This window comes from Scyliorhinus canicula, chromosome 13 (assembly GCF_902713615.1).
Source record: "Scyliorhinus canicula chromosome 13, sScyCan1.1, whole genome shotgun sequence".
In the NCBI taxonomy this organism is placed as follows: Eukaryota; Metazoa; Chordata; class Chondrichthyes; order Carcharhiniformes; family Scyliorhinidae; genus Scyliorhinus; species Scyliorhinus canicula.
Genome location: NC_052158.1, coordinates 130,932,003 through 130,958,568, shown reverse-complemented (window position 1 = coordinate 130,958,568; position 26,566 = coordinate 130,932,003). Strand labels below are relative to the sequence as shown.

The window sequence follows — 26,566 nt, the reverse complement described above, 5'->3', positions numbered from 1 at the left end:
AGGGATGAGGTCCATGACCAATAGGAACAGACTGCAGCAAGCCAGACCCATGAGAGAATTCAATGCTGGTGACTCCGTTTATGTCCGGGGCATTATGGATTCCGGGAACAGTCGTGCAATGCACCGGGCCGGTCTCGTACGTGGTGCGGGTGCATGGGAAGGACTCAAATTGGCGCGTGGACTATCTCCGGAGCCGGTGGAGCAGGTACTTGAGGATCGCCCACAGAACCCGAGACCAGTGGTGACGCTCCCTCTGGAGTAGTTGCCGGTGGTACCCAGTGAGGCGGCTGGGCCCGATGACTCGGAAATTCGAGAACTCGACCAGTCCGACCAGCAATTGGACATAGAGATTTTGCTGACGGATATCGACGTAGGTCCAGGGGTGACCGCAGCTCAACAGGCAACAGAACCTCCCAGGCAAACAACAAGGAAGTGTCGCTCTCTGGTCCGTTATATCCCTCTGGGCCCGGAGTGGTGAATGCTGGATAATCAGCCTTTGGCGAAGTGGGCAAAGGATTTCCCCCCTTCCTTCGGGGAGTAGGAGGAGTGTATAGTAATTCAAATAAAACCAAATGTTTGTGCTGCAGACATCTCTTCTGAGTCTTTACAGAAGGAGACACAAACTCTCCTCCCTCCATGTCATAAAGGGAGCCAACTTACATTTGTGCAGCTGTTCTCCGGGCACCTCAAAACATTTGACATCACTGAATTATATTTGGAAGTGATATCTATAGAACAACAAATAAGAGTGCAAAATACGAAGGATGCTGGAAATCTGAAATGAAAACAAAAAGCACGGGAAATATTTGCTGTTGCTCCGACTCTGACCTTTTTGCCTATGGCCCAGCTGCTACCGTGTTCCAATTTAAGCTTAAAGCCTGCTTGAGGAACAGCACCTCATCTTATTGCAGCATTCTTTCGCTTTTGGACACATTATCAAGGTAAACAACTTCAGACCCTAACCCTAACCTTTGCCCTCACCTTGTTCTATGGGGGTTATTTTGCTGGCTTGTTTCTCTCTTTATTCCTTCAAGTTGCATACAGATGGCTGGTATTTACGATGCCTATTAACAGTCTCTTTAGCTTTTACAACATGAAACCTTTTGTTAGTTAATTTCTCCTGCCCTGCACACCTATAAAGAGCTTGGGTGGGATTCTCTGTCCCGCCGCACCTCTTTTCTGGTGCCCCCCCCCTCCCCCCCCCCGCTGGCAGCGGGTAATGGGGTCTGGTGAGCGGGGGTTACCGCTGCCGCTGGGTGTACGTGGGCAGGGCATGTCTGGTTAGCATGAGGGGTGGGGCGGGGGGAATCAATGGGAGAATGGAGGATCACGGGGTGGAAGGCCGTTGTTTGTCAGCCTCACACTCTCTCAATTCTTTACAGATATTGAACGGTATGGACAATATTTTGTCCACACTGAACTTGCCCCAGTGGTGCTGCTGGCAGGCCAAGCGGCCAGGCGCTGGAGAAGACGGCAGCAGCAGTGCCGACAGAGACTCGAGGCGGTGGCCCATCCGCAGGGCCCCACCCCACACCCTGAGGACCCGACCGCCCATCAGGCCAGGGTGAGACGCAGAGGGGGAGGTCATGAAGGCACAGGGTGTACAAGCGTTGCTGGTCTTCGAGCAAATGACGGATAGCACATACCACAGGAGGCTCTGCCTCAACAAGCAGACAGTGTGGCACCTGTGGCATATCCTTTCTAACTTGGCACCACGTGGAGGAGGAGGACGCCCGATCTCGGTGTACGTCAAAGTCACCGCAGCCCTGAAACTTAATGCCTCGGGACCTGTGTAGCATCTCTCAGGCTACAACCCACAGGTGCATCCAACAGGTCACGGATGCCCTGTTATCTCGAACAGAAAATTATATAAACTTGGATATGAACTTGTGCATCCTGGCCATCGCCAGGATGCACAAGGTCCAGGGGCTGATAGACTGCAAGCATGTTGCCTTGCGCTCACCAGGCCATCTGGGAGTGCCCTACATCAACAGAAAGGGATTCTAATCCCTGAACAACGAGTTTGTGTACGATCACCACCTTAGGATCATGCACATGTGTGCACGTTTCACAGGGATTGTGCACGACAGCTACATCCAGTCACTCCACAGAACGGATCCATGTTGGCACCCAGTGCCCCCTCCTCCTGCTCGGTGCCCATAGGGTTCTGGGGTTCACCTTGGGATAGAAGGGCAGCTGGATTGAGCCCCGGCTTCCCCGTGTCACTGAGATCTGCCAGCCCTGGTGTCCCCCCAATGTCTGCACCATGGGTCGACGCCCTTGGCGATGCTCCTCAGTGATTGGGACATGCTCTGGAGCGCCCTGGTAATGCCCACCTGCGAGTGGGACAAGCTCCGCAGTGCCTCAGCCATTCCAATCTGAGACTGGGACATGTTCCATAGCACCTCATCAAGGTCCGCCTGGTACTGGGTCACGTCCCCCAGTGAGTCAGACAGTCTACCGATGTCCTCAGTCCTGGCCGTCACTGACTGCGCCATGCCTTGGACACCTCCACTCATACTATTGATGTTGTGCACCAGGCTCTCCACTCTGGTTGCCACCCTAGCAGCGTTGGCCTCACTTCCACGCATTGCTGGCACCATCTCCTGCGTCCATAGCCTCTGGGACTGATCCAATCGGCTATGGACCTGCTGGAGTGTTGCTGATATCCTCCTCTGAATATCACGGCCTCACCCTGGCATCTGCATCAGCTCTGGATAAACCTGTTCCAAAGGCTCAGCATGGGCGTGAAGGTTTCGGGGGGGGGGGGGGGGGGCTGGTTTGAGGAGGGGGGTGGCATGGGCAGCATGGGTGGGGGCGGTGCCAGGCACATTCCCGTGGAGGGGAAGGGCAGTGCCAACTCACTGGTGCGACCCGTTGTAGGTCGTTGACCTTCTTGCAGCACTGGGTGCCGGACCGCCTGGTGATGCTGCCCGAGCTGACGGCCGCTGCCACCACCTCCAGGCGGCATTGGCTGCCTATCCCCAAGGACCCTCGGGTAAACAGGACAACCTTTCTGGACTCAACCCCCTCTAGTAGTCTCCCCAGGTCTGCATCCCCGAATCGTGGGGCAGGTTGTCTCGACACCATGGCTGCGAGCTCTGAGGAGTTGGCTGTGCAGGAGCAGTTTATGTGCTGCTCTACCTTGTTATCAGTGGGCGGGCGAGCACAGTGATTTGCGTTGTGAAGCCCGTGGGGCCTCCCTAAGTGGAATTGTGGTGACGACGTTGCGTCGGGAAGCTGACGGCAGTTTCGATTTTTCCATTGAATCATGCCCTCTGTTTTTCTCCACTAATACTGCCCAACCTGCTGTACATTTCCAACAAATAAAAGTAACCAATTAAACGTTTTTTTTGGTGATATTCATTGAGGAAAGAATGTTCCTCTGTACACCCGGAAAATTCCTTGCTCTTCGCTGAAGAGTCCTGCGCCGGAATCTCCGTCCCGCCGTACCCGTTTTCTGGTGAGGCGCGCCTCACCCCCCGGCAACGGGATTCTCCGTCCCGGCAGCTGGCCAATGGGTTTTCCCATTGTGGGCACCCCCACGCCGTCAGGAAATCCGCGGGTGTGACAATGCTGCCAGTGAAACGGAGGATTCCGCCGATGCAGAATCTAGCCCCTGGAGGTTTTGCAGGTTTGGTTGACCATCTATCACTCCAAAGGTAGCATTTCTGACAAAGCAGCATTCCCTCACGCTTGCACTGATGGGGCAGCCTAGATTATGTACTCAGGTTCTGAATTAAGCTTGAGCTGACAAGCTTCTTATTGTCAAATACTTGGCTGAAGGGGACTAAATTTTATTTAAAAAATGAAATATGTTTCCTTCCTGCTGAATTCCCTGCTTTCCAGCCTTCAAAGTCTTGACCAAGTAGTCATTTTTCATCTGTAACTTTAGATGGTGGTAAACAATAGGACGTGTATCACGGCTGACCCGAATTCTCTTTTTACACATTGTCCGCACACCTGCATTTCCAGAATTGGCTGTTGTACAGCAATCATGATGTAACTACAGAAGTCTAAGAGTACGGAGTTCTTTTGGCCCACTGCATCTGTGCCTACCTCTAGCTAGAGCAAACCAAAACTATTTCCATTGCCCTCCACTCAGGAATAGAAGATCTCTCGAATTTCCCTAATTTAAGTTATCGTGGCTAACTAAAATGAAGAGGTGTAATTGAAATAACTTAACATTAAATATGAATAGCTTTGATGTGGGTAAATGTAATTATGAACATTAACATCTTAAAAACAAGTTATCACAGCCCTTTCTGAGCATGCTGGTGTGGGAAACTAACAATTTCAAACTTAATGGCCGGGATTCCCCGACTCCCCACCGGGTCGGAGCATCCCCGGGGGGAAAGTGCGAATCCCGCCCCGCCGCACCGCCGGCGGCTGCCCTATTCTCCGGCGTTATTTTTCGGGCGACAATGGGATTCCCGCCACGCCGGTCGAGAGCCGTTGACAGTGGCCCGCCCGGCGATTCTCCAGGCCCCGATGGGCCGAGTGGTGGCCCAGTTTTGGCCAGTCCTGCCGCCGTGAATTACTCACCTCACGCACAGCGGGACCTGGCTGGTGCGCATGCGGGGTCGATCCTGGAGGGGGCATGGGGGGGGGGGGGGGATCCGACCCTGGGGGATACAGTGGCCTGGCCCGCGATCGGGGCCTAGTGATCCTGCGGGCGGGCTGTTTCCGTAGGGGCCTTCTTTCCTCTGCGCCGGGCTCCTGTAGGGCTCCACCATATTGCCCGGGGGCCAGCGCGGAGAAGAGAACCACCGCGCATGCATGGAAATACGCTGGCTGGTCTGCGCATGTGTGGAAATACACCGGCCGGTCCGTGCATGCGCCATTGAGCGGCGCCAACTCCTCCGGCTTCAAACTAGCCCATGAAAACTTGGAGAATTCCTCACTTTCGGGGACTGTTGACGCCGGAGTGGTTGGCGCCAGTTTTCCTGCCAGCGTGGGGACATAGCCCCCAGAAGGAAGAATCCCGCATTCTCCCAAAAAATAAATTCATTTTGGGGAAGAAAATTAGTGCGAATTCTGTTTCAGCATGAAACCTATTGCGATTTTCCTACACTAAGGCTTCTTTTTGAAGCCAAGGGTGATTTGCACCAAAAATGTGAAGTGTGTGACCCAAAGGAGCTGGTATGGCCAGATCCTCAGAGATTGGCCCTTCCAATCCCAGAATAGCTCTGCAGCCCACCTTCCCTTCTTGCTGGCAAAGACCCTTTTTTCCTGGCAAAAACCCTCGCTGGCAAAGACCCCCCCCCCGCACCCCATTTGCTGTCATCAGCCACCACCCCCCAAGTGAGCAACACGCCATTATGGGGTCGCCAATGTCCTCCCCCCCCCCACCCTCTTTCAGGGCTCCCCCTTCGGGACTCCACTGGTCACCCCTTCAACCCCCACCCCTTGGGAGTGTCAGGTTGGCACTGTCAAGGTGCCAGGTGGCAGAGCCAGAGTGCTGTCTAGCCATGCCCCTGACCACCTGGGGGCTACAAGGGACCCCGAGTTCCCCGCCGTGTTCATCACATATATCTAGAGGATTCAACAGTGGCCGTGAGTAGGTCCTTTTTGAAGAACCCTTGCACTTTAACGTCTGAGTGGTGCCAACTGCTTCTATGGTGGAAAAGTATCTCCAGTGCAGGCACGCTGTTCAGGCATTAGAGATTGAAAAAGATCCAGTCTAAAAAGAATTGCTGTCAAACAAATACCTGGTGTGAGCCCATCCTGGGTTTAGGAAAAAGGATGATGGTATCAGAAGCATGGGTATAACCGGGGGTATTGTCAGAACAGATGAGGTGTGTAGGCAGCTGTGCGAGTCAGTGGGCTATTGGTGGATATTGGGTGTCTTTTTGAGACTTTGTATAAAATGTGACATAAATGTATCAGAAATTAAAACTATATTCCAAGCATTGCATGTAGCAGATCTAAGAACTCTAATCATTGTCACCATAGACATTAAAGTACACTTTTAAAAATCTATTTTTGGAGCTGAGCTGACTTAAAGCACTGCCATCGATTTCACCAGGAGCAGTAACAGCTAAGATAATTTCTAAAATTTCAGGATATTAAGTTAGAAACATTCTCTTTAGCTCAATGGAAGTGAATGCATTTACTGCTGAATGGATGAAACGGTTGTCTCAAATGCCCAAACATCAGCTAGAACAGGAGTTTTCAAAGTGCAGGTCATGACTCACCGGAAAGTGGGGGGGTCGCAGGCAAGTGTCGGGAGGGTCGTGGAGCGATTGGTCAGCGCCCAAAGGCCAGTCCAAGCATTTAAATTGAGAATGGTGGCCGTGTGAACGAAATGAGACTGTGTGCAGTCTTCCGACCATAAGCGGCAGCAAAGAGCAATGCGCCCTGCACATACATTTGATGTCAACCGCCCTGTATGTACGTGCAGGAAGAGAGCTTCTATTTCCTAGTTGCTGGCAAGAAAGACTGTGAAGATGGATTGTTTTATTACAAGAAAGAGACGGAGAGACACAAACAAGCAGTGTACCTCCTGGCCAAGACCTCACATCTGAATCTGCTGGAGAGACCTGCACAGGAGAATCCACAGCAGGACAGAGCAGTGCTAGTGTTAGCTCTGTACAGAGCTCTAGGGCCTCTGGTTAACAGCCTACATAGAAGAAACTTAACAGGGGAACAAAGCAGTATAAAGATGATTTCTTGAGATACGGTTTTGTCAATTGTGCCAATACAAATAAGGATGCAAAGCCCATGTATGTTATATGCAGGAAAGTACTGACAAATGAGAGGAGTTTCATATTTTGAAAGAGAAGAAATGGTGGGTGAAAAATTCCTTTTGTGGTTGAGATCCTAGTGTCAGTTATCAACTTACAGCTGACTCTAAATGAAAAGACTACGCTGCTGTACCTGTATGACAGCACATTAAAAACATGCCAAAAGTCCATGAAGCTGTCAGTACTCTGCAGTAGCATCCCCCAGGAGTATTCAGTGCTGAGTAAAATAAGCATTTTATTACTATTGCCCTTCACGACGACCTACATGTGTGACGTAGACTTTTCCATTCTCACAAAGACGAAGATGACACAAAGGAACAGGCTGAAGTCTACACCTGATATGCGCATTGCCGTTTCCTCCTGTGAACCTGATTGGAGTGAGATCGTGCGGAACAAGCAGGCTCCTCTCTCACAGTAAAGGTAAGCAAACGTGGCATGTGTCACCAAGGTAGACCAGCGTGGGTCCCAAAGCTCGGCCGGTTGGCAAACGTTTGAGCTAGAACATCTAAAGCAATGTGAAAACATTTACAAATTCCCAGATAATGCCAAGTTTGTATTTATTGTAGGAATATTTGCATAATTTGAAAGGTGCTCGGGAAATTCCTCAGGGAGGACATGTATACAAAGCTCTCTTGTCAGTAACTGCCCATCTGGTACATTGATAACACTTGGGCAAAGGAAGTAAATGCAGTAAAGTGATGAACTGTTGACTGCTACTGGAAAACCCGAGTACAACTGTGACATATTTTTACCATCTGTGAAGTTGAGAACATCAATAATGAGGAAGGAAGCCACAAAATAAGAAAAACCAAACCAAAATTACCTTTTTATACATATATAAGAAATACAATTTTTGGTTTGGGAAAATGTTAAACTCATTGATATTTTAGATAAGTTTTTATCTGCATTTGTGGGGTAAGACCTGTAAACCTCACCCAGATTGAACTGCTTGGAGAACCTCCCATCTCACGCAGTTCAATTGAATTCAGAAACCCCCTCACAGAGCTGGAGGAAATACCTGAGGGACAATTGCTGCAGCAATTACTACGTGTCTTCTGGTCGTTAGCTGGAACATCAACACATTACAGCAAGCAGATGGCGTGCCAGCCATCTCAGATCCATAGTAGAAAGTAAATCACTCAAACAGGGCAGCGTACAAACATTTACAAAGTGGTTCAAAACACTCACCTCCTCCCCCGATTGTAAGTGTTCAAGTTACTCCCCTGTGCTTACATGATCAGTGAACATCAATTTAGTTGTGTCCAGAAAACAAAATGCTATGTAGTACTGAATTTATACATCTGAACTATCGTCAAATCTTACTGAGATAGACTCAAGAACTTGTCAAGGTCGTCATCACAAGTTCCAGCTCGCACTATAGACAATAATGGAAGTTCTGTAGGGCTCAAGTTTATTTTTTTGTAGATAGGTTTCCATGGTAAGGTCCTTTCTTCCTGACTCCAATTTCTCTGCACCATACACCACCAATGATCAAAAAACCTGCTTCATGATCTGTGTCAAAACCGATGAAAAATAACTGCTGTGAAGTATAGATCTCAGATCTCTCCAGTTTTTACTGAGCTCTCTGGAGTGAGTTTGCAGGCCTTCCCACTATCATGTAATGACGTTACAACCCCAGGAGCATCATCGTTGGAAGGTTTTAGTTGTCATCTTCATTGTAGACGTTCTCTCGCTACTCCTGCTTCCTGTACACTCATCGCCACGTCTTGGACTGGCACTTAAATCCAACCTGAGCGCTTCTGGCTGAGGCCAAAAAAATATTTTCTTCCATAATCAAAAGGTATTGCTTAAAGGTATCTTGCTGCTCACTGCTATCCTCACTCCCAAGTAGTCATTTCTGGGCTCTTCAAAATGGTTTTGGATACATTTTTCTTTTGGTCTCATCAACAACCTCTTTGTCAAATTAATGTAATTACTATTACAGAAATTATATACAGAAAGAATAGGGAACCAAAACCTCAAAAAGACACTCTTTAAAGGAAAGGTTCACTGAAAACTATGAATGTTGCGAATATGTAAATGCTCAAGTACGAAAGATTCACCAATGTGCAGGCACAATTCAACAACAATGAAAAAGATCTGCATTTCCCGCCCACCCCACCGACTGCCAAAGCAATCCTAAGTGAACTGTGCTGCAAAATAACGAGGAAGTTCAGTACTATGTGGCCTCCAGCCCTATACAGCTACTTTGGCACAGCACAGTAATCACGTGTTTGGCAGAGATTTGGCGATAAGATTGGAAGAGATAAGTCATGCTCCCTGACGGTGAATAAATGCTTCACTGATTTCATGACACAAGACCTCCAAACAATGTGCTGCACCTCAGAACGGTAAAACCAGAAACAAATGTTGAATCCGAAAGCATATAGCATCACGTAAACCACTAGTTTATTTAAGGAACATGTTACAGTTTTCAGGGAAGTTTAGCTTTCATATGCGCATAATAAATCAAGATGAATAACCTTCTGGTTAAAGGGATTCAGATTACCTTCATTTGCAACAGTCACTGATGACAATCGGTTTTCAACAAGCATAGAGGAAAATATGTGCAATGTCCTTGCAAAGTATTTGCAGTGTTGAAGACCAGTACAACTACAATTCAAAAGGCTAACACCACCACTGCACCGTTCAAAGAAAGCTAGTGCCAACCATGATCAAAGTGGCTCACAGTACGTGTCTGGAATTTGTATGTGGTTACAGGTCTTACTGCAATCATTATAACAATTTCAAAGACATCAGTCGCTGATGGAGCACACTGTCACGCAAACCCGTACAGATGGAAGATTTGTTGCGTTAGAAGCTACAGGTCATTCCACATCTGCCACCTCAACATACTCAGCAGACGACAATTCCCTTTCTTGACAGCATGAAATGATTTACCAATGTGCTGCAATAATGCTTTTACTCGAAAGGCTGCACTAAAGATCACACAATGCTACTCAAAAGTCTGGAAAATTGGTAGCAACCTTAACAAGCTACAATACCAAAATTACTAAAAATCTGTGCTTACCACAGAACCATCTCCCTACTTGGTGGATTTAATCCCCTGTAAATTAGATAATCTGTCATGGGACAGCACTTTATTGAGAATAATAAAGCCTAAAAAAAAATCATTTCTGTTTGGAGACCGATAAGCCTTGTCATACAGGATACACCATTCAGAAGGAAATGCAAGGATCTGCTGAAAATCTAACCCCCCCCCCCCCCCCCCCCCCCCCCCAAGGTATCTGAAATGGTTTCTGGGTGTGCATTTAGTGAAAGGTTTTCTTTTCAACTTTTACGTGACGGGTTACACTTTATTCTGTCCCTTAAGTGGATGCTTTACTCGCCAGCAACCTCAGCTCGCAATGGCTTGCTTCTTTTTTCCCTTTTCAGCCAGATAACTTCTAATTCCTGAAGTTACTTTCATAGTGAGGGCTACCCTGAAAATTCCAGCTAAAGCTAGGTGAATCTTCCAATCTCTTTTAAAGCTCGTGAACTTGATCTCTTTGATTTGAATGTGAGCTCCCACCCGCATTCTGCATGGTGAACAATAGAGGCTGGCTGTCTCTATCTCTCTCTCTTTCAGGCTTTTGCAGACTGACTATGTCTGGGAGGTTTAGGGATCTCTTAGGAAAATCTGAAACCTGATCCTACAGATCACTCCCTTCCCAAAGCCCATCTCCATAGCAATATGAATCACATAGGTCTTATATCCAGGTAAAAATTGTAATTAGTTATTCTTTAGACTGCTAACTCCATTCGATCAATAAATTAAATTGTTTAAAGCATAAATGTTTATAAAACCGGACATTCCTTTTAAAATTTTTTTTTAGAGTATCCAATTAATTTTTTCCAATTAAGGGACAATTTAGCGTGGCCAATCCACTTACCTGCACATCTTTTGGGTTGTGGGGGTGAAACCCATGCAAACGCGGGGATAATGTGCAAACTCCACATGGACAGTGACCCAGAGCCGGGATCGAACCTGGGACCTCAGTGCTGTGAGGCAGCTGTGCTAACCACTAGGCCGCCGTGCGGCTCTAAAACCTGACATTCCTAACAACTTACTGTGGGACATGTAGATTACAATTCTGCCAGTCATTAAGATGCCCTTTCCATTTTCCACAAGTGTGAACATCTTGCACCTCTTCCGAATAGAGCAATCTGGGCCCCTTTTAAATTTGAACACCCAAGAAACCAAGATTGTTCTGGGGTAGAATTCAGAACAGATCATTGATTCCTCAATTTTACCCTAAATTAAGGAGATAGTCCTAAAACATAACAATCTTTTAAATATATTAGTCACCACCTGCCCTGCACGTTACTCATCTTGAGCTACATTTCCTTGTTGCCAGCCTTCAGCACAGCATGGGAGAGGTTTATACAGCTCTAACTTGCACTTTTGATGAGGAAAAAGAGCAGCAACACCAATAGCAGCCATACACCTTCTCCGCAGCCACTGCCCCGCCACAGGACAGAGGGATCCACCTTCTGAGCTGTCCGATCCATTCCTGTGGTTGCACCAACGTCAGGTAATCATGCCCAGTTGAGCCTTTCTGACCCATGCCCTTCAGTCAGAAATCCTTCTTTTAAAACATTCAGCATGCCACCCTATCCTAACAAACAAATACTAGAGATTTGGATGCAGCAGGCCATAATTCATACCTCACTGGACATTGGAGCTCCGACGTCGTCTGCCACTTAGCTGCAAATCATGATTTCCCCTTGAATCTATTTATTTCTGGTTCAGTCCAGACAATGTAAAAGCAGCTTTAATTAAAAATGAAATCTGCCATATTGCAGACGGATAATCAAAAAGTAATCTTGATTGGAATCTCCACTGCTTATGCCCAAAGCAGTTAAACACTTTCCTTAATTTGCCTTGAACTGTGCATGGAAACTGGGAGATTCCAGATCTATTACATACCCGTGACAAACTGCCTTTAAAATTACAGTTACAATTTATATTCTGTAATTGAATTAAGCCCCAGCAAAATGAAATGTGAAAGGATTGGGTTTATTTTCATCGGAAGCACAACATTTACTTTGTCTGATACTTTTAGCTGGTTTAGGATGATCAACGTAATCTGAAAGCAATTAGACAATTTCAGCTTTGATGTGAAAATTCTGTCCACACCCATGGAGTCCACACCCAGATCAGTGAGGTGCGACACGTTAATCTGAGCCCTGGAGGATGGAGAAGAGACTGAAGATCTAGTTGTGAATTTAAGCTGACTTTAAGTGGTGGAAACCAGGCAGTGTATTGATATATTTCACCAGGAGATCCACTGATGGTCTGCTCTATTCCTGCTGTCTTTCATTGGAGAATAGAATTGTAGAATGGTTACAGCACAGCAGGACGCTATTTGAACCATTGGGCTAGATGTTACAGCCCTTTGCCGGTGTGTTTGAAGGTGGGGCGGGTGGAACTCATAAAAGGCAGTGCTTGGCCTGCCTGCTGCTTTCCTGCCTGAACTTGATCTGTCTCCCATTTTGCAGGGAGCAGTGGAAGTATCAGGCAGCCCTTGGGCCTTTTGAGGCTCTTTAATGACCAATTCATTGCCAACTGAGAGCTTCATCCTACCCTGTCGCTATTTCACTTGTGGCAGGGGGATTCCAGGACCAAATTGTTGCCTGGCAGATTTTACTGGGCGAGCTACTGTCATCTTCTTGAGATGGTTCCCTGTGGTTACCCTGTGGGCACCCTGCTCCCAAGGACATTCCACTGGCTTTCCTAATCTGTACAGCTAACAAGAAGACTAACCAAACCCACCCCAGGTACCAGTTTTGAGCTAAAGAGAGCTAATGGTCCCAGTGTTATCAGGGAGGTAGGGAGGGTGTGGAGGAGCCTAGCATGGTGGAAAAAAAACACATTTAAATAATCTCCTGCATATTCCTCCCATACATCCAAACAAATCGACAGTCTGCCTCAGTATGTGAGTTAGCAAGACCACCGGTGTTCTTCAATCAAATTATTTCCGAGTGTCATTCTGCTCCTGTATGGGGGCTATTTCGCGTCGGCTGCAACGGCGGGATCGCGTCCAGTTTTCACCCACACTTAGTTGCAAAAATGAGCATGCCTGGCTTCCTCTCCGCCTGATTCGCCCGATTCGCGTCTCAGCTGCTCACCACTAACAAGGGGGGGCTGCTTTTCAACGCATCCTCAGCACTTACTATCAGTTATCTGGGGGTGCAGGTTGGGGAGGGATTGGGGGGGACTGTATATGTTGATGGTGACTGTGGGTGATTCCTGATTCCTTTTTTCAATATGATGTTTGTGTTGACATGTGGGTTGTTGTTTGGGGGTTTGGTGGGAGGAAAGGTTTGTTGTTATTGATAAGGGGATTGACATTGTATTTGTGTGGTAAACCACTGTTAGTATATTATATGTATTGTGGTAAACTGTTACTGTATTACATGTATTGTGGTAAACCACTGCCTGATGGCTCCGCCTCCCCTCGGGCTCGGTATAAAGGTGGCCGACCTCCGGCCCTGCCCCAGTTCGGGATCAGAGGCCAGGAGCCTTTCTGTTTAGCTTATTAAAGCCTCAGTTTCATTCGCTACTCGTCTTGTGTTGATTGATGGCACATCAATTTGTTACCTTTGATTGTTTGTTGGTGGGTGTAGATTTTGAGGAAAATGTGAAAAAGGAGAATACAAAATATTTAAATAAAACAAAACACTCACTACCAGTTAAGACACGGGGGTGGCAATGCAGAGACCTGCACTTTGGGGAATCCGACCTGGGCAGGCTTCTCGACGCTGTGGCCGAGAGACGGGGCACCCTGTTCCCCCGAAAGGTTCAGAGAACCAGCAGAGGGAAGCAATGCCACTTAGGAGGCAATGGCAGCTGCCGTGAGTGCATGCAGCATGACCAGGAGGACTGCCGTCCAATGTCATAAGAAGACGAACGACTCCCAACGGGCAAGGGAAAGGTACCATGTCCCTCATGGCATGCGTCCTGCCTGCCATCCCTCAATTACCCAATCCCCCCCAAATCCATTGGCTGACACCACGCACACTCCCAACATCCGATCTTGAAGCTTGTTCCGCAGAACCCCTGGTACCCACCAGTATAACCCCTTCATGTCCAGGTGCGGTGCCCACATATACCACCTGCTGGAGACCGTCCGACCCATCATGTCTGCGACTCACAATGTCCTCTTTTTGTCCATGCAGGAGGAGATAGCCCATCACAAGAGAGAAAGAGTGAAGATCGGGGAAGGAGTCCCAGAGATCCGAGTCCTCACCCCCTATGAGGAATTGCCCTGGAGGTCACGGGGTTGCCTGAAGAGAGAGAAGTGAGTGATAGCGAGGTTGGCCTGCATAAGAGTGGTGAGGATCCAATGTCCCTTCATCCAGGTGACGGTGAGTTGTTGATGTCCCACAAAATTATTCTTCCCTCTCACTGACCACATGTCCATTATCTATCAGGATCACCATCTGATGGGACCAGGCCAGATCCGGAGTCGTAGACAACTTGCCACTCAAGAGTACACCTTGGAGGAGAGCTCCGAGGAGAACACCAGCATTGCATCACAGTTACCACCCACACCGCCCACCAGTGCAGAGACACACACCTTGGTGGGCGGCATTAGTGGACAGGCTTGGGGATCACTACCTGGTGAAAACCACACAGTTGCTGATGCACATCAGGTGGAGGCAAGAACATCTAAGGGAATCAGCAGTCTGAGGTTTGGTGGGCCCTAGGACTGGGCTGGGCTCCAGCCAGATAGCGAGCCTCTGGATAAGATTCGCCAGAGCTTATGCAGATGACAGGACACAGCCATGACATTTAGGAGGGGGTGTCAGCAACATTCCAGATACTGCAAGGCTGATTGGAGGAGTCCCAAAGCCTTCTGGTGCAGGAGGTCCTGCCGTGGCACACAGGCCAACACTGCTAGGGCAGCGTGTGCAGTGGAAAGCCTGGAGCATGATGTCTGTGCCTTGAGTGGTAGTGTCCAAGGCATGGCTCAGTCTGTGGTGACTATGGCTGAGGGCCTCGAGATCATGCCCCAGTCAATGAGGGACATGTCCCAGATGCAGGTGGACATTGCTGAGGCACTACAGAGCATGGCCCAGACAGTGAGGACCATTGCTGAGGGCGTTGGCACCATGGTTCAGACAATGGGGAGCCTCCAGGACTGGCATCGCCAGATGACTCAGAGGCTTCTGGATCTCACTGCAGCAGTCCATCCGCCAAGGGCATCAAAGGCCATAAGGTTCAGAAAGCAGCAGGCTGCCTTCACCTCTGATCTGCATCCTGGAGGCATTGCCGGGCATACGTAATACGTAATACTAGACCACGGAAGATCAAGAAGAATCAGGAGCAGAGTGGACACTGGTGAGGTCACTATCTGTTTCGGGGAAAATCCGATGAATAAAAATGTTCTCCTTTAAAACATTTCACACCTGACACACATGTTGTTTTAATCTTCACAGTAGGTCTGCGCACACCCCTACCCCCTACCCCCTATTCCCCCCCACTCTGCCCCACCCCTTGGCAGAGTGTTCCAAAATCAAAAGCCCCTGATGCAGACTCCGTCAGGAGGATGAGTGTCAGCGCTGTCAGCAGAAAGATGGGAGTCAGACCTAATCAGATCCTGAGCAGCACCAGAGCTTTCCTCACAGTGAGTGGTCTTCACCCTCCTGCCTTGTATAAGTGACCTGCTGACAGTGCCAACACATGCTCATCACCCTGGAGTAATGTTACATAGACCCTTGAAGGGGGTAACAAGGTGGTTGATTGGGAGGGGGTGGCGGGGGGATGTTGAGTTTACAGACACAGTCTCAGCTTAGGAGAATCTGGTTGGCTTCCCTGATCGTCCTGGCATGTTGGACCCTTGCTGCCACCTGCCTTTCATCCTCCGCTACACCTCTAGCTCGTCCTCCAGCCCGTCCTGGTTCGCCTCCTCCTCTTCAGACATGCCCGCAGGCCCCTTCGCCTCCTCCTCTTCCAGCATGTCGCCCTGCTGCTGTGCCAGATTGTGGAGGGTAGATTAGACCACCATAAAGTGAGAACCCCTCACGGGAGTGTACTGTAGAGCCCCGCCAGAGCAATCCAGACATCAGATCTGCATTTTGAGCATCCCAATATACCGCTCAGTAACAGCATGGATGGCAACGTGGGCCTTATTATATCAGGGTGGTGAAGGCAGAGATCCTCATAACAGTTAAGAAGTATTTAGGTGTGCACTTGTGATTCCAGGGCATACAAGGCTATGGGCCAAGTGCTGGAAAATGGGATTAGAATGGTTAGGTGGTTGTTTTTGACCGATACAGACAAAATGGGCTGAAGGGCCTATTCCGTGCTGTATGATTCTATGATTCAAGGATGCAGTTGCGAGTTCAGGAGTGTGAAGTGCTGTCACAACCAACAAGCCTTAATTTCAAGTAGTCGTTAGCTGTGAAGCTTGAGGCTGCTCACAGTCAAAGGGTGTGAAATTGACTTTCATGAGAGACGTCGCAGCAGGGCTCTGCAGATGTGGTTGCCCCTGTTATGGGTCTCCACAATATTTAAAGATAGTTTGAAGGGTTCACACATGCTCAGCTCCTCACTACCCCCAGCCCTGAACTGAACTGCTCCAGTCACCAAACAACTCCAACCCCCATGAAAGCCCCCCGACCCCCCTCCACCGAGAACTGGGGCAGCAGCTTCAATGCCTTTGAGCTGCATGCCAGTAAATGGAAAAGGTTACTTCCCTCCTCATTCCCCCTCAGTAGCCATTGTGCCTGGTCCCCGTTTTTGTAACTGTGTACTAAATGACGCCCGCGTGACTTCTTGCTGGGAAGTCGGTTGACTTCCGGGTGGCCGCTGCTTTCGACTTTAACCTCGTTAATGAGATTGAAATGAATGCAAATTAGGTTCAATAACCTTCTTGCCATTTTTGTGTGCGATCCCGAACTCGGGAGCAGGCCGGGCGAATTTCAAAATTGTTCGCACCCGGCGGGAATCTCGATTTCTGCCTCCCCCACGCTGGGCACAACGCAGTGGTTGAATCGTGACTCACAGCTGGATAACTGGCATATGGCATAAGAGGAATTGTAGCAGCATGAATGGAAAGTTTAAAATGGAGAGAAAATAAATAAGATAAACACAAATGTTGCTGGGATCAGAGAAGAGTTCCTGGAAAAATAATAGCTTATTGACGCCTATGCACAAAAGATCCAGAAAGTCCAGGGGAAGAAGTGAAATGGCGCGAGTTGTGAATCTCCAAAATTTGCTGGCCGTTATACACTGCTCCATCACTTACTTTGCACAAATATCACTTGAAAACGTTCAATATTTTTAAGGTTTGATTATACCTTCCCTTTGACGGTGAGAACAGGGCTTAAGGGCTTCATTGGTGTTTAAAAGTCAGGGGCTGGTGATCTTGTTCAGACTCAGACATGAATTTAATCCGGGACTGTGTGACTCTTGCTGAGTACATTGAGCCTCTTGTGGGACTCTCCCACTTCTTCTCTTGCCTACAGTCGCCTCCTGACCCCCCATTTTTCTCCCTCCGATGATGTACCATTGCTAGAGATCCCCTAAACCGTTCAGTCCCAAGCATCAGTCATCAGCCACTTGAAAAACCTCTCGCTGGCCTTCATGTTACTGGGAACAGAAGGCTCTCATGCCTGTTCCGTCATTCAACAACATCAGGGCCTGAATTTTTCAGATGGAGGGGCCTTGCTTCCTGCCATCCAAATATTTAGCGGGGAACACATCCCCGTCGACTCCTAGTGCCCTGCAGCCATTTCACACTTGAATGAGCGGTAACTGGCTGCAGGCAGGACCTCTGCCCCTCATTTGAGAGAGAGTCCCACCATAGTGAGCTGCTGGTTAGTTTGATTGGCCGGCAGTTCTTCAACTCCTACAGCGACAGGAGGTGCACTGGATTGAAGAGGGATTGGGTGAGGATGCCTGAGACCACGTCCGGCCACCAGAGGCCAAAGTAAATTCAAGGGTCCCAGGGGAGGGTAGGAAAGGCGGGGGGGGGGGCATCAAAGGGGCGATCGGGGTCTCGGGGAGAGGCTGGCGGAGTGGGTGTATGGGAGGACCGGAGGCCATCGGATCTTACGGGGAGGACCCAACTTCAGATGGAGGCACCAACCACCCCCACCCCTGCCCCAAGATTTAAGTCCAGTGTAAAATTGCTGCGTAGTTGGGGCATGCAAAAACCTGGAAGGAATCTTGTTCCTTCAATTTCATGCTCCTCCCCCGTCCATAAACCCATCAGTGGGGGGAGCGTGAAATTCTGGCCAATTAATTTACTTTATTTGTTCATGTAATGAAGGTATCACTGCCAAGGCCAGCATTTGCCTCTCATCCCTACTTGCCTGTGAGATGCCTTCTTGAACCGTTGCAGTTTATCGCTAGACTAGTTATGTTTCTGGTCAATGGTAACCTCCAGAATGTTGATGGTGAAGGATTTAGTGATAGTGATACCGTTGAATGTCAAGGGGAGATGGGTAGATTCTCTCTTGATGGCGATGTTCATTGGCTGCCACTTGTGTGCGCCTAATTTTACTACCAAGTTTGAATGTTCTCCGGGCTGTGCTGCATATAGAGTCATAGAGTGGAATTTTCCCATATTTGTTCAGAGTATCAGGTTTCCACGGAAACTCAGCCTGTACCTCTCCAGCTGCGCAGCTAAGCTTTTGGCCCAGATTTTGAGACTCTCTGGAAAAAAATTAAATGGGCATGCTTTACCTCCCCAGCCTGGCCCTCCCACAGAAATGGGGGACCTCCGCCCCAATAAGCTTAGGGTACTCTTCTCCCACCCACCCCCAACCTCCACCGTCAGCATCTGTGTTCTCAACCCCCTCCACCACCATCAGCATCGGGCTCCACCCCCCCTCCACCACCATCAGGTCTCACCCTCACCCCGCCACAAGCATCAGCATTAGGGGCTCCTCCGCCCCAACAAACATAGCATGAAACCCTGCCCCCAATGGGGCTCCCCAGAGGGTCTGCCCCTGGCATTGCCCACTAGCACTGCCTCATTCCTTTTCCCAAAACATTACACTTAACATCAATAAATTGCATGTGCCACCTTTTTGCTCTGATTTTTTTTTTAATGTGCCTCTCTGCCATTTGCCAAATAAGACACGGACTATTTCAGAATCTGAAGAATCATAAATGATACTGAACATTGTGCACTCATCAACCTACTAATTACATGGGCTCTTGATAAACTATTTTATCGATAAAACCCTAATAAATATCCATTGAAATAATTATGCCCATTTTCTGGAGGTTATTACACATGAAGAATATGCAATACATGATAAAGTTTGACACCACCGAATCCAGTAACAGAGCAAAAATGTTTGAAATTCTCCCAGCAAGCAGAAACAGGACATACTGATAAGACAGCACAATGTTCAAGGATGTCTTTTGAATATAAAAGATTTGAACACAATTAATGAGCTCGCTAGCTTTACAGTTCAAATATGTCATTTGAACCATTGAGTGGGTCACAATGCTTTAATCATTCCCAGGTGTGTGAATATAATATGTATTGAGATATGGGAGTAAGTTACAGACTGTAATTTGAAGCAGGGCATTTATTTGCTTACTTATAAACCATCTAAACCCTGCCCGTTTGACCAGAATGCTTGTGACTCACTATGACTTATCCACCTGTATTCTTCATGTAATCCATCTGAGCCCCATCAATTAGATTTCTATCAAAGCCAATAATACTTCCTATTATTCTCTATAGAGACAAGACATTCAACTATGCAGGCACTATGCTGGAAGCAAATACAATAACGTACATTTCCACAAGCTCATATTAAATAAACAAATTTGCAAAGTTGCAATAAAATGGGATGTGATGAATTTGGATTGGGTCAAATTCAAACGGAATCTCCAGCTGACTCACCTGCGCACATCTCCTGTGACCTTCGCACCAAGTTAGAATCTGACCATTCTGCAAAACAAAATTAATTTAATAACTTAACTAACAACCTCTTGTGTGATAAATAATGCATTCAGACAAACAGAATGGCAGTCATTTAAAAACAGGTACAGATTTCATTTGATTGTGCTGGGTATGCTCCTGACTTCTTTCTAACTGTTTGTCATTTCTGGTAAAACTGTTGTGATTAACAGGCCAAAAATGCGACAGCTTCTTGCTAAAGGCCATTTCAAAAAATAATCGAAATTATCTTGTTGACTGACCGAGGCAAAATATCAGAAAAATAAACACAAATGAGTTACACCGAAAATCATTCATGTACGGCCTTCCATGATCTTTTACGCTGGTTCAAGATCAGTTCACACAAACCAGATTCCAGCAATAAAACTGGCCATGCTCCATCCCACTTTGACACGGGAATATCCCAACAATTACACTGATTTAGGAAGGCTCTTCAAATTGCACCATGTGGTCATGCATTAGTCGGCATCAGTAGTTTTCATATCAAAAACATTTAATTTACTAAGAAACCGAAAAGTGTACATCAATGAAAATACAAAACGTCCCTGTACAGCTCTTTTTCAAAGTCCTTTCTGGTGATTTTCAGTCAGGTCACTCACAGATGGAGGACCTCATACTTATTATAAAACGCTTAGGTTTTGTGACACTCATTTTCAGTTGTATTATAAAATAAAAGTGGACCAGGTTACCACTCTCAAATACATCAACGGAAATAGAAATAATTATATCCTATTATGCTAACCAATTTCGGATCCATAGACGGTTTTGCGTTTGTAATAATGCAAGTGATTTCTTTTTAAATTGGAAGCTCGAACTGTAACCTAATCAGCACAACATCGAGTGTACTATTTGGTTCACAATTTCCACTTTCACCCAAAGCAGAAACTCTAGCCCTATATTCAGAGAAGAAGTGCTTGCCAAGGTGAGAACCCTGCATGTGCACAATAAACCTGTCCAGACTTCATCTACTTGCATTCAAAATTGGTTTAACATCTACAGATCACTGCACACAGAATCAATTTCGCTTGACAAAAGCAGATGAATCTAATAATGAGATCAGCACATTCACAGTTGGCTGCTTAGATTACTTCAGAAGGAGTTTACAAACCTGTAACACATTTGGTAATTTGAGATTTGACGTATGATGACATCATAAATGAAAACACTGCATGGAGCAAAAAACTTCAAACAAGCGCTTGAAAAATGTCAATTGTTATTTATCACTAAGACTGTTTTGCAAATACACAGTCACTTTCAACTAATATTCTAATTGCTTTTCTATTCCAGTAACAAAATTTGGCAATTTGACTTTCAATATAACTGCAAAATGCAAAGCCTTAAAGCAACCCAGCTGTAATGCTAACCCCATCTTGAGTTGGTGTGTGGTTTATAAAGAAATTATTACAGGCAAAAGATTTCAGTTTACAGAGAATGGACAAAAATCCACAGACCAGAGGGATGAATTTATTTTACACAAAAGGCGTATAGTGTTTGCGATAGGGGTTCCTGAGACAGGGAACTGACATCAGTTTCTCTCTTGCAACCAATTATTTTGCACCGTGAATTAGAGATACCCCACCAATGAATTACTTATATTGCAGGCTTCGACTTTGAGCCCTCTAAGTATTAGTACTATTTGTAATTTAATAGATTCCCTACATGACCTGCCTTTAAAACTTAAATGGACTACTGTTTTGACTTCATAAAAATACAATGTTTTAGATATCATGAGCTGACATTTGAAGCAATGGCCTCATGTAACATTACATTAATGTTGTGGAGATAATAGGGTCAATTTTCCACAGCAAAACTTCAGGCAGTAGCATAGTGGTCAAGGGTGGGTGACTGGTGGGGGAAGCTGCTCGACTAAGTCCTCAGTATAACAGTGCATATTTGTTTCAATTTAATAATAGCAAAGTACCTTTCAATACATTTCTCATCATTACTGCTTTGACAACGATGGGCATCGCGACTTAATGCAATCCTGATACCCGTTTTGCTACTAAGGGTGTGGGGGTGAGAACTGAAAATTTAAAGGGCCAATTTGCTCAGTGATGGGAGAGATTTAAAAATGTTTCGTTTTTTAAAAACTGCAGCCAGCGTGGTAACTATTTCAGGTGAGCTCAGCCCTTTTCCCCAACCACAGATTGCAGGCAAGAAGACCAAGATGTAAATGACTGTGACCTGTCACTACAATAGGCGGGCACAAATCCTGCCCTGCCACTAATTTCCACCAGATTGGAAAATTCAGCCCATTGCTTCATTAAACATACAACTTCTGTGTTATACAAATTTGCGGCACGATTCAACCAAGAAATGTCGAAGTGTCATTTTGGGCGAGTTTGGCAGGGTGTCACTCATCGGCTTTGTGGGTGAGATCCACACTGCTATTTTAGTCATGTTTGGGGCCTCTGGGAGCTTTGCCCCAGCCTAGTCTACACTTAGAAATGTTTTCAACAGCTGAATTCGCTGGTGAGACCGGCTCCCATTTTGTAAGGTTGTCCCGATCTCTAAGTGCGCTTGATGGTCCCCGCACCCTCCCCTTGAACCATGGGCACTGTCACCCCCTGCACGTTTGGGTCTTACCCCCCCCCCCCCCCGCCAAGTGTGGAGGACACCCGCTATGGGGTTGCTGAGGACCCCTCCTTTTCAGGCCTCCTCACCTCCCTTTTGGGCCCCACCCTTTCAGGATCCCCACCCACCCTTACCCTCACCCCCCCCCCCCCAACATTTATGAGGTCCCTTCATATCTGTCCTTCACTTCCCACCCTTCATTTCCTCCTCATCCTCCCTACATGGACATGGCCCCCCTCAGGCACAGACCCTTGACAGTGCCAGGGTGCCAGGCAGGGGGTGCCAAGGTGCCTGGGTGCCACAAAGAGAGCCAGGGGCCACCTTGGCCTTCCCCATTAATCCAGGGGTCTCCAATAGCCTGGGAAACCCCTGAAGTGCCAATGTCCTTGGTCCATATTTGTGTGGACCAGCACTGGTGCCTGGTCCAGGCCTTGCTAGGGAGGCTGTTAGTTCACGGGCCATGGGAGAATCCGGCGCAGATATATTTAATTGAGCCTAATGGCGAGGGCGAGATCTTGGGTGGGATTCTCCGACCCCCCGCTGGGGAGGTCGGCGTGAATCCCGCCCTCGCAGCTGCCGAATTCTCTGGCGCCGGGGATTTGGCGGGGGCGGGAATCGAGCCGCGCCGGTCGGCCGCCGCAGTCCCCTGACCAGTCCCTATGGCGTAAATTAGAGTAGGTACTTACTGGCGGGACCTGGCTGTGTGGGTGTCCTCCGGGGTCCTCAGGGGTTGCGGGGGGATCTGGCCCTGGGGGATGCTCCACGGTTGCCTGGCCACGATTGGGGCCCACCGATTTGCGGGCACGCCTATGCTGTGGGGGCACTCTATTCTGCGTCGGCCACTGTGGGCCTCCGCCATGGCGGATGCGGAGATGAACCCCCCCTGCGCATGCGCTGGGATGATGCCATCACACGCTGGTGGTCCCGCGCATGCGCCAACTCGAAAGGCCGGCGGAGGCCCTTCCGCGCCGGTTGGCGTGGCGCCAAACCCCTTCCCCGCCGTCCAGAGTGGCGCATACCACTCCGGGGCCAGCCTAGCCCCTGAAGGTGTGGAATCGGACGTTTGGAACGATCCGACGCCGGAGTGGTTCATGCCACTCCTCGGCGCAGGGACCCCCCCACCGGGTAGGGGAGAATCCTGCTCCCTGTCGCAAGTTTGGATGCATCTCGCGAGACATCTCAAGCATTGCAAAAGGCCTCTCGCAAGGTTTCATGGCCTCGTTGCATCACCAAGTTAGGCGCGATGAGGCTGGTAAATCGCGGCCATAGCCTCTGCAGAAATACAGCTACCCGTTCCAAAACAAACGTAGTCAACAATTTTGAGGTCATAATTTCCTGAAAATTATGAGGAAAGATTAGGTAGACAAGGAGTCATTTTGCTTAGGACAGAGGAGGGTGATATAATTGGGGTGTACAAAATTATGAGGACCCTAGGTAGAGTTGTCAAGGAATTCTTGTTTCCCCTGACGGAGAGCTCAATAACCAGGTGTAAACTCTGACTGCAAGATCTCATACCAATTCCTCACAAAATTGTCTTTAACACAGACTAGATTTTCCATCTCATTTAGCAGTATCATTGGGAAAGTTGGGGACAGGGAGTAATCGGCGGAATTAAGTTTGGGCAGAACAAAGGAAAAGTTGTTTGCATCCAACTTTGTTGTAACTGATTAAGAAGCATTTGATGATAAACTGGATACCCAAGTGCATTTCATTCTCATTTAACAAACAATCATTTAACAATCAAATAACGTTGATCATATTTAAAAATTGTAGTTATATGATCTATGGGGTATCTTTTGAAAAAAAAGATCAAGTCCTTCACAATTTAGTTTGTGACTTGGATGATAATATGTGGAGGTTTTTAAAAGCTCTATTCAGCCAAAGTTAATATATCTTTTTTTTTTAGAAGCTTCGAAGTTTGGTGAATTTTACCTTGTGAAATGACAACAGTGTAATTGATAGTGGCAATATGTTCAGAAAATGTGCACTTCAGAAAGTTATTCATTAAAAGCGAATTAGGTGTGGCGAATTGCTGTGGTACGCTGAAACTATTAAAAAATGTGGCAAGAAAGCACTAAGGCCTGGATTTTGCAGTAGTGTTTGCCATCATTACTCTGCAACTGAGAATAACTTCTAGTATCCCCACGTACAGAGTTGAATGTGGAAATCCAGAAGTCAGTGATTTCCAACTACTCCACAAAGGGCACTTTTAATATGCTCATCGCTGAAAAATCTTGGAAAGCACTTGAGCTGATGCTTAACTGTAAAAACCCTCGAAAAACAATGCCTTGTTGGATGAGGAGAACTGGGTCTTTAATGATGTACTGGGTAATAATTATTAGTAAATAACATCTTGGCCCCCGTAAACTAATTTTATATCTGTGAATGTCACATTTCTCCATGATAAAACAAATTTTTAAAATAATAATTTTTAAAAAGAATAATAATATTTCAGGTTCTACCTTAATCCTATGCGTATGTCCCAATCTAATAATAATGATCTTTATTAGTGTCACAAGTAGGTTTACATTAACACTGCAATGAAGTTACTGGGAAAATCCCCCAGCCGCCACCTTCTGGCACCTATTCAGGTGCACTGAGGGAGAATTCAGAATGTCCAATTCATCTAACAAGCAAGTCTTTTGGGACTTGTGGCATGAAACTGGAGCACCTGGAGGAATCCCACACAGACATGGGGAGAACGTGCAGGTTCCGCATAGACAGTGACCCAAGCCGGGAATTGAACCTGGATCCCTGGCTCTGTGAAGCAATAGTGCTAACCCCTGTGCTACTTTCTTTCCATGTAAAGTGGATAAAAAGTGAAGGATAATCAATGCCTGTTATTTCCTGGCTTGATTCCTGTCAGAATTCTGCAATTTATTGGGGTTGCATAGCCTGCTTGATAACAACACTGGTGAAAAATTGAAAATTGCTTATTGTCACAAGTAGGCTTCAAATGAAGTTACTGTGAAAAGCCCCTAGTCGTCACATTCGGGGGGGGGGGGGGGGGGGGGGGGGGGGGGGGGGAGGGGGGGGGGGGCGTATGGGAATTGAACCCGCGCTGCTGGCCTTGTTCTGCTTTACAAGCTAGATGTTTAGCCCACTGTGCTAAACCAGCCCCTAATATGTGCTGGAAGCTGTAAATCACCTTGACTTGGTGCCTCAATGAAACTATTGCTGGAAAGGGGAAAGCCATGCCATTGGAATTCATTGATATTTGTGGGCAGTTATGAGGTCAGCAACGAGCTCCAACATGTCACCACTCACAGCAAAGCACAGGCCAATATTGAAGTAAACACACATTGGTGTCAGGCCATCCGACTGGAGAATTAATTTTTATCTTCTGATATTTTCCCTGTTTTTCTTCATGAGAATTTAGTTATAGAAGCAGTTAATTGTCCTAAACAGGATATGAAGAAACTCTCTTCCTGGGAGGGAAAGCTGAAGTGCAAAAAATAGGAACCAAATAACAAGAACTGGAATGAATGACGGCAGGAAGAAGGAATGTTATTTCCTGGTGACCATGGGATATGAAGGTGGAGCTAGTGGCCCACTCTTCAAATACAGTCAACCAATGCCCATTAGGCTTATTCAATGATGTAAAATGTTGGAATTTATAATGAAATGCTGTGTATTCATAATGATCACATGATTTAATACTTCTCAGCTTCTAACTAACTACATTTATTATCTTTCAAATTGCAATTTTGCAGCATCCATACTCAGCACTGCAAATAAATAAGCAAGAGAATTCCTTGGCAGTGAGTTTTAGGCTGCTAGTCACACAGAGAATTCTACAGTTTAAGATATCATCAGCACCATATAACTGTATAGCAGCAATGTGTCTTACTGCTTCAGAATATGACCATCACACCTGGACCTTTAGCTTGAGCAAACTGTGCTGTGCACAGCATAGGTAACTTCAAGTACATGCAATATTTAGTGAGTGCTGTTATGTATTAGGAATGCTTCCCTGCTGGTGGAATGTCATGTGATCTGTAGTGACATCAGCAGAGTGTTTGCGTGGACTTCAGTTCGCCATCTTAGAATGCATGAGCAGCACCTCCTGAACGAACCTCACATTGTGTCTGCAAGAAGCCCAAGTGTGTGGCATCACCATACCTTTTCTCTCTGCTGAATATTGAGAATATAACAAAAGAGAAAACTGGCGATGAGGATTGAGGCAAGAAAAAACTACTGAGGCACAAAATCACCAACGGAAAAAAGTGAAAACGATGGAGGAGAAGATTCCTGGGACCGGACTCAGACTTGGTTGATCTAAGGAAAAGCCGCCAATTCAGAAGTTTTGAAAAA

General features: G+C 47.1%; 1 protein-coding gene across 3 annotated transcripts in view; it reads right to left on the bottom strand.

The window, feature by feature from the left end:
• Positions 1-26,566, bottom strand: part of LOC119976126 (anosmin-1-like) — a 204,897-nt gene that overhangs the window by 109,043 nt on the left and 69,288 nt on the right. For all 3 annotated transcript variants that reach the window (XM_038816312.1, XM_038816311.1, XM_038816313.1), the window contains exon 2: positions 19,622-19,669. In XM_038816312.1, the coding sequence (XP_038672240.1) occupies positions 19,622-19,669 (48 nt within the window). The remainder of the gene's footprint in view (positions 1-19,621; positions 19,670-26,566) is intronic.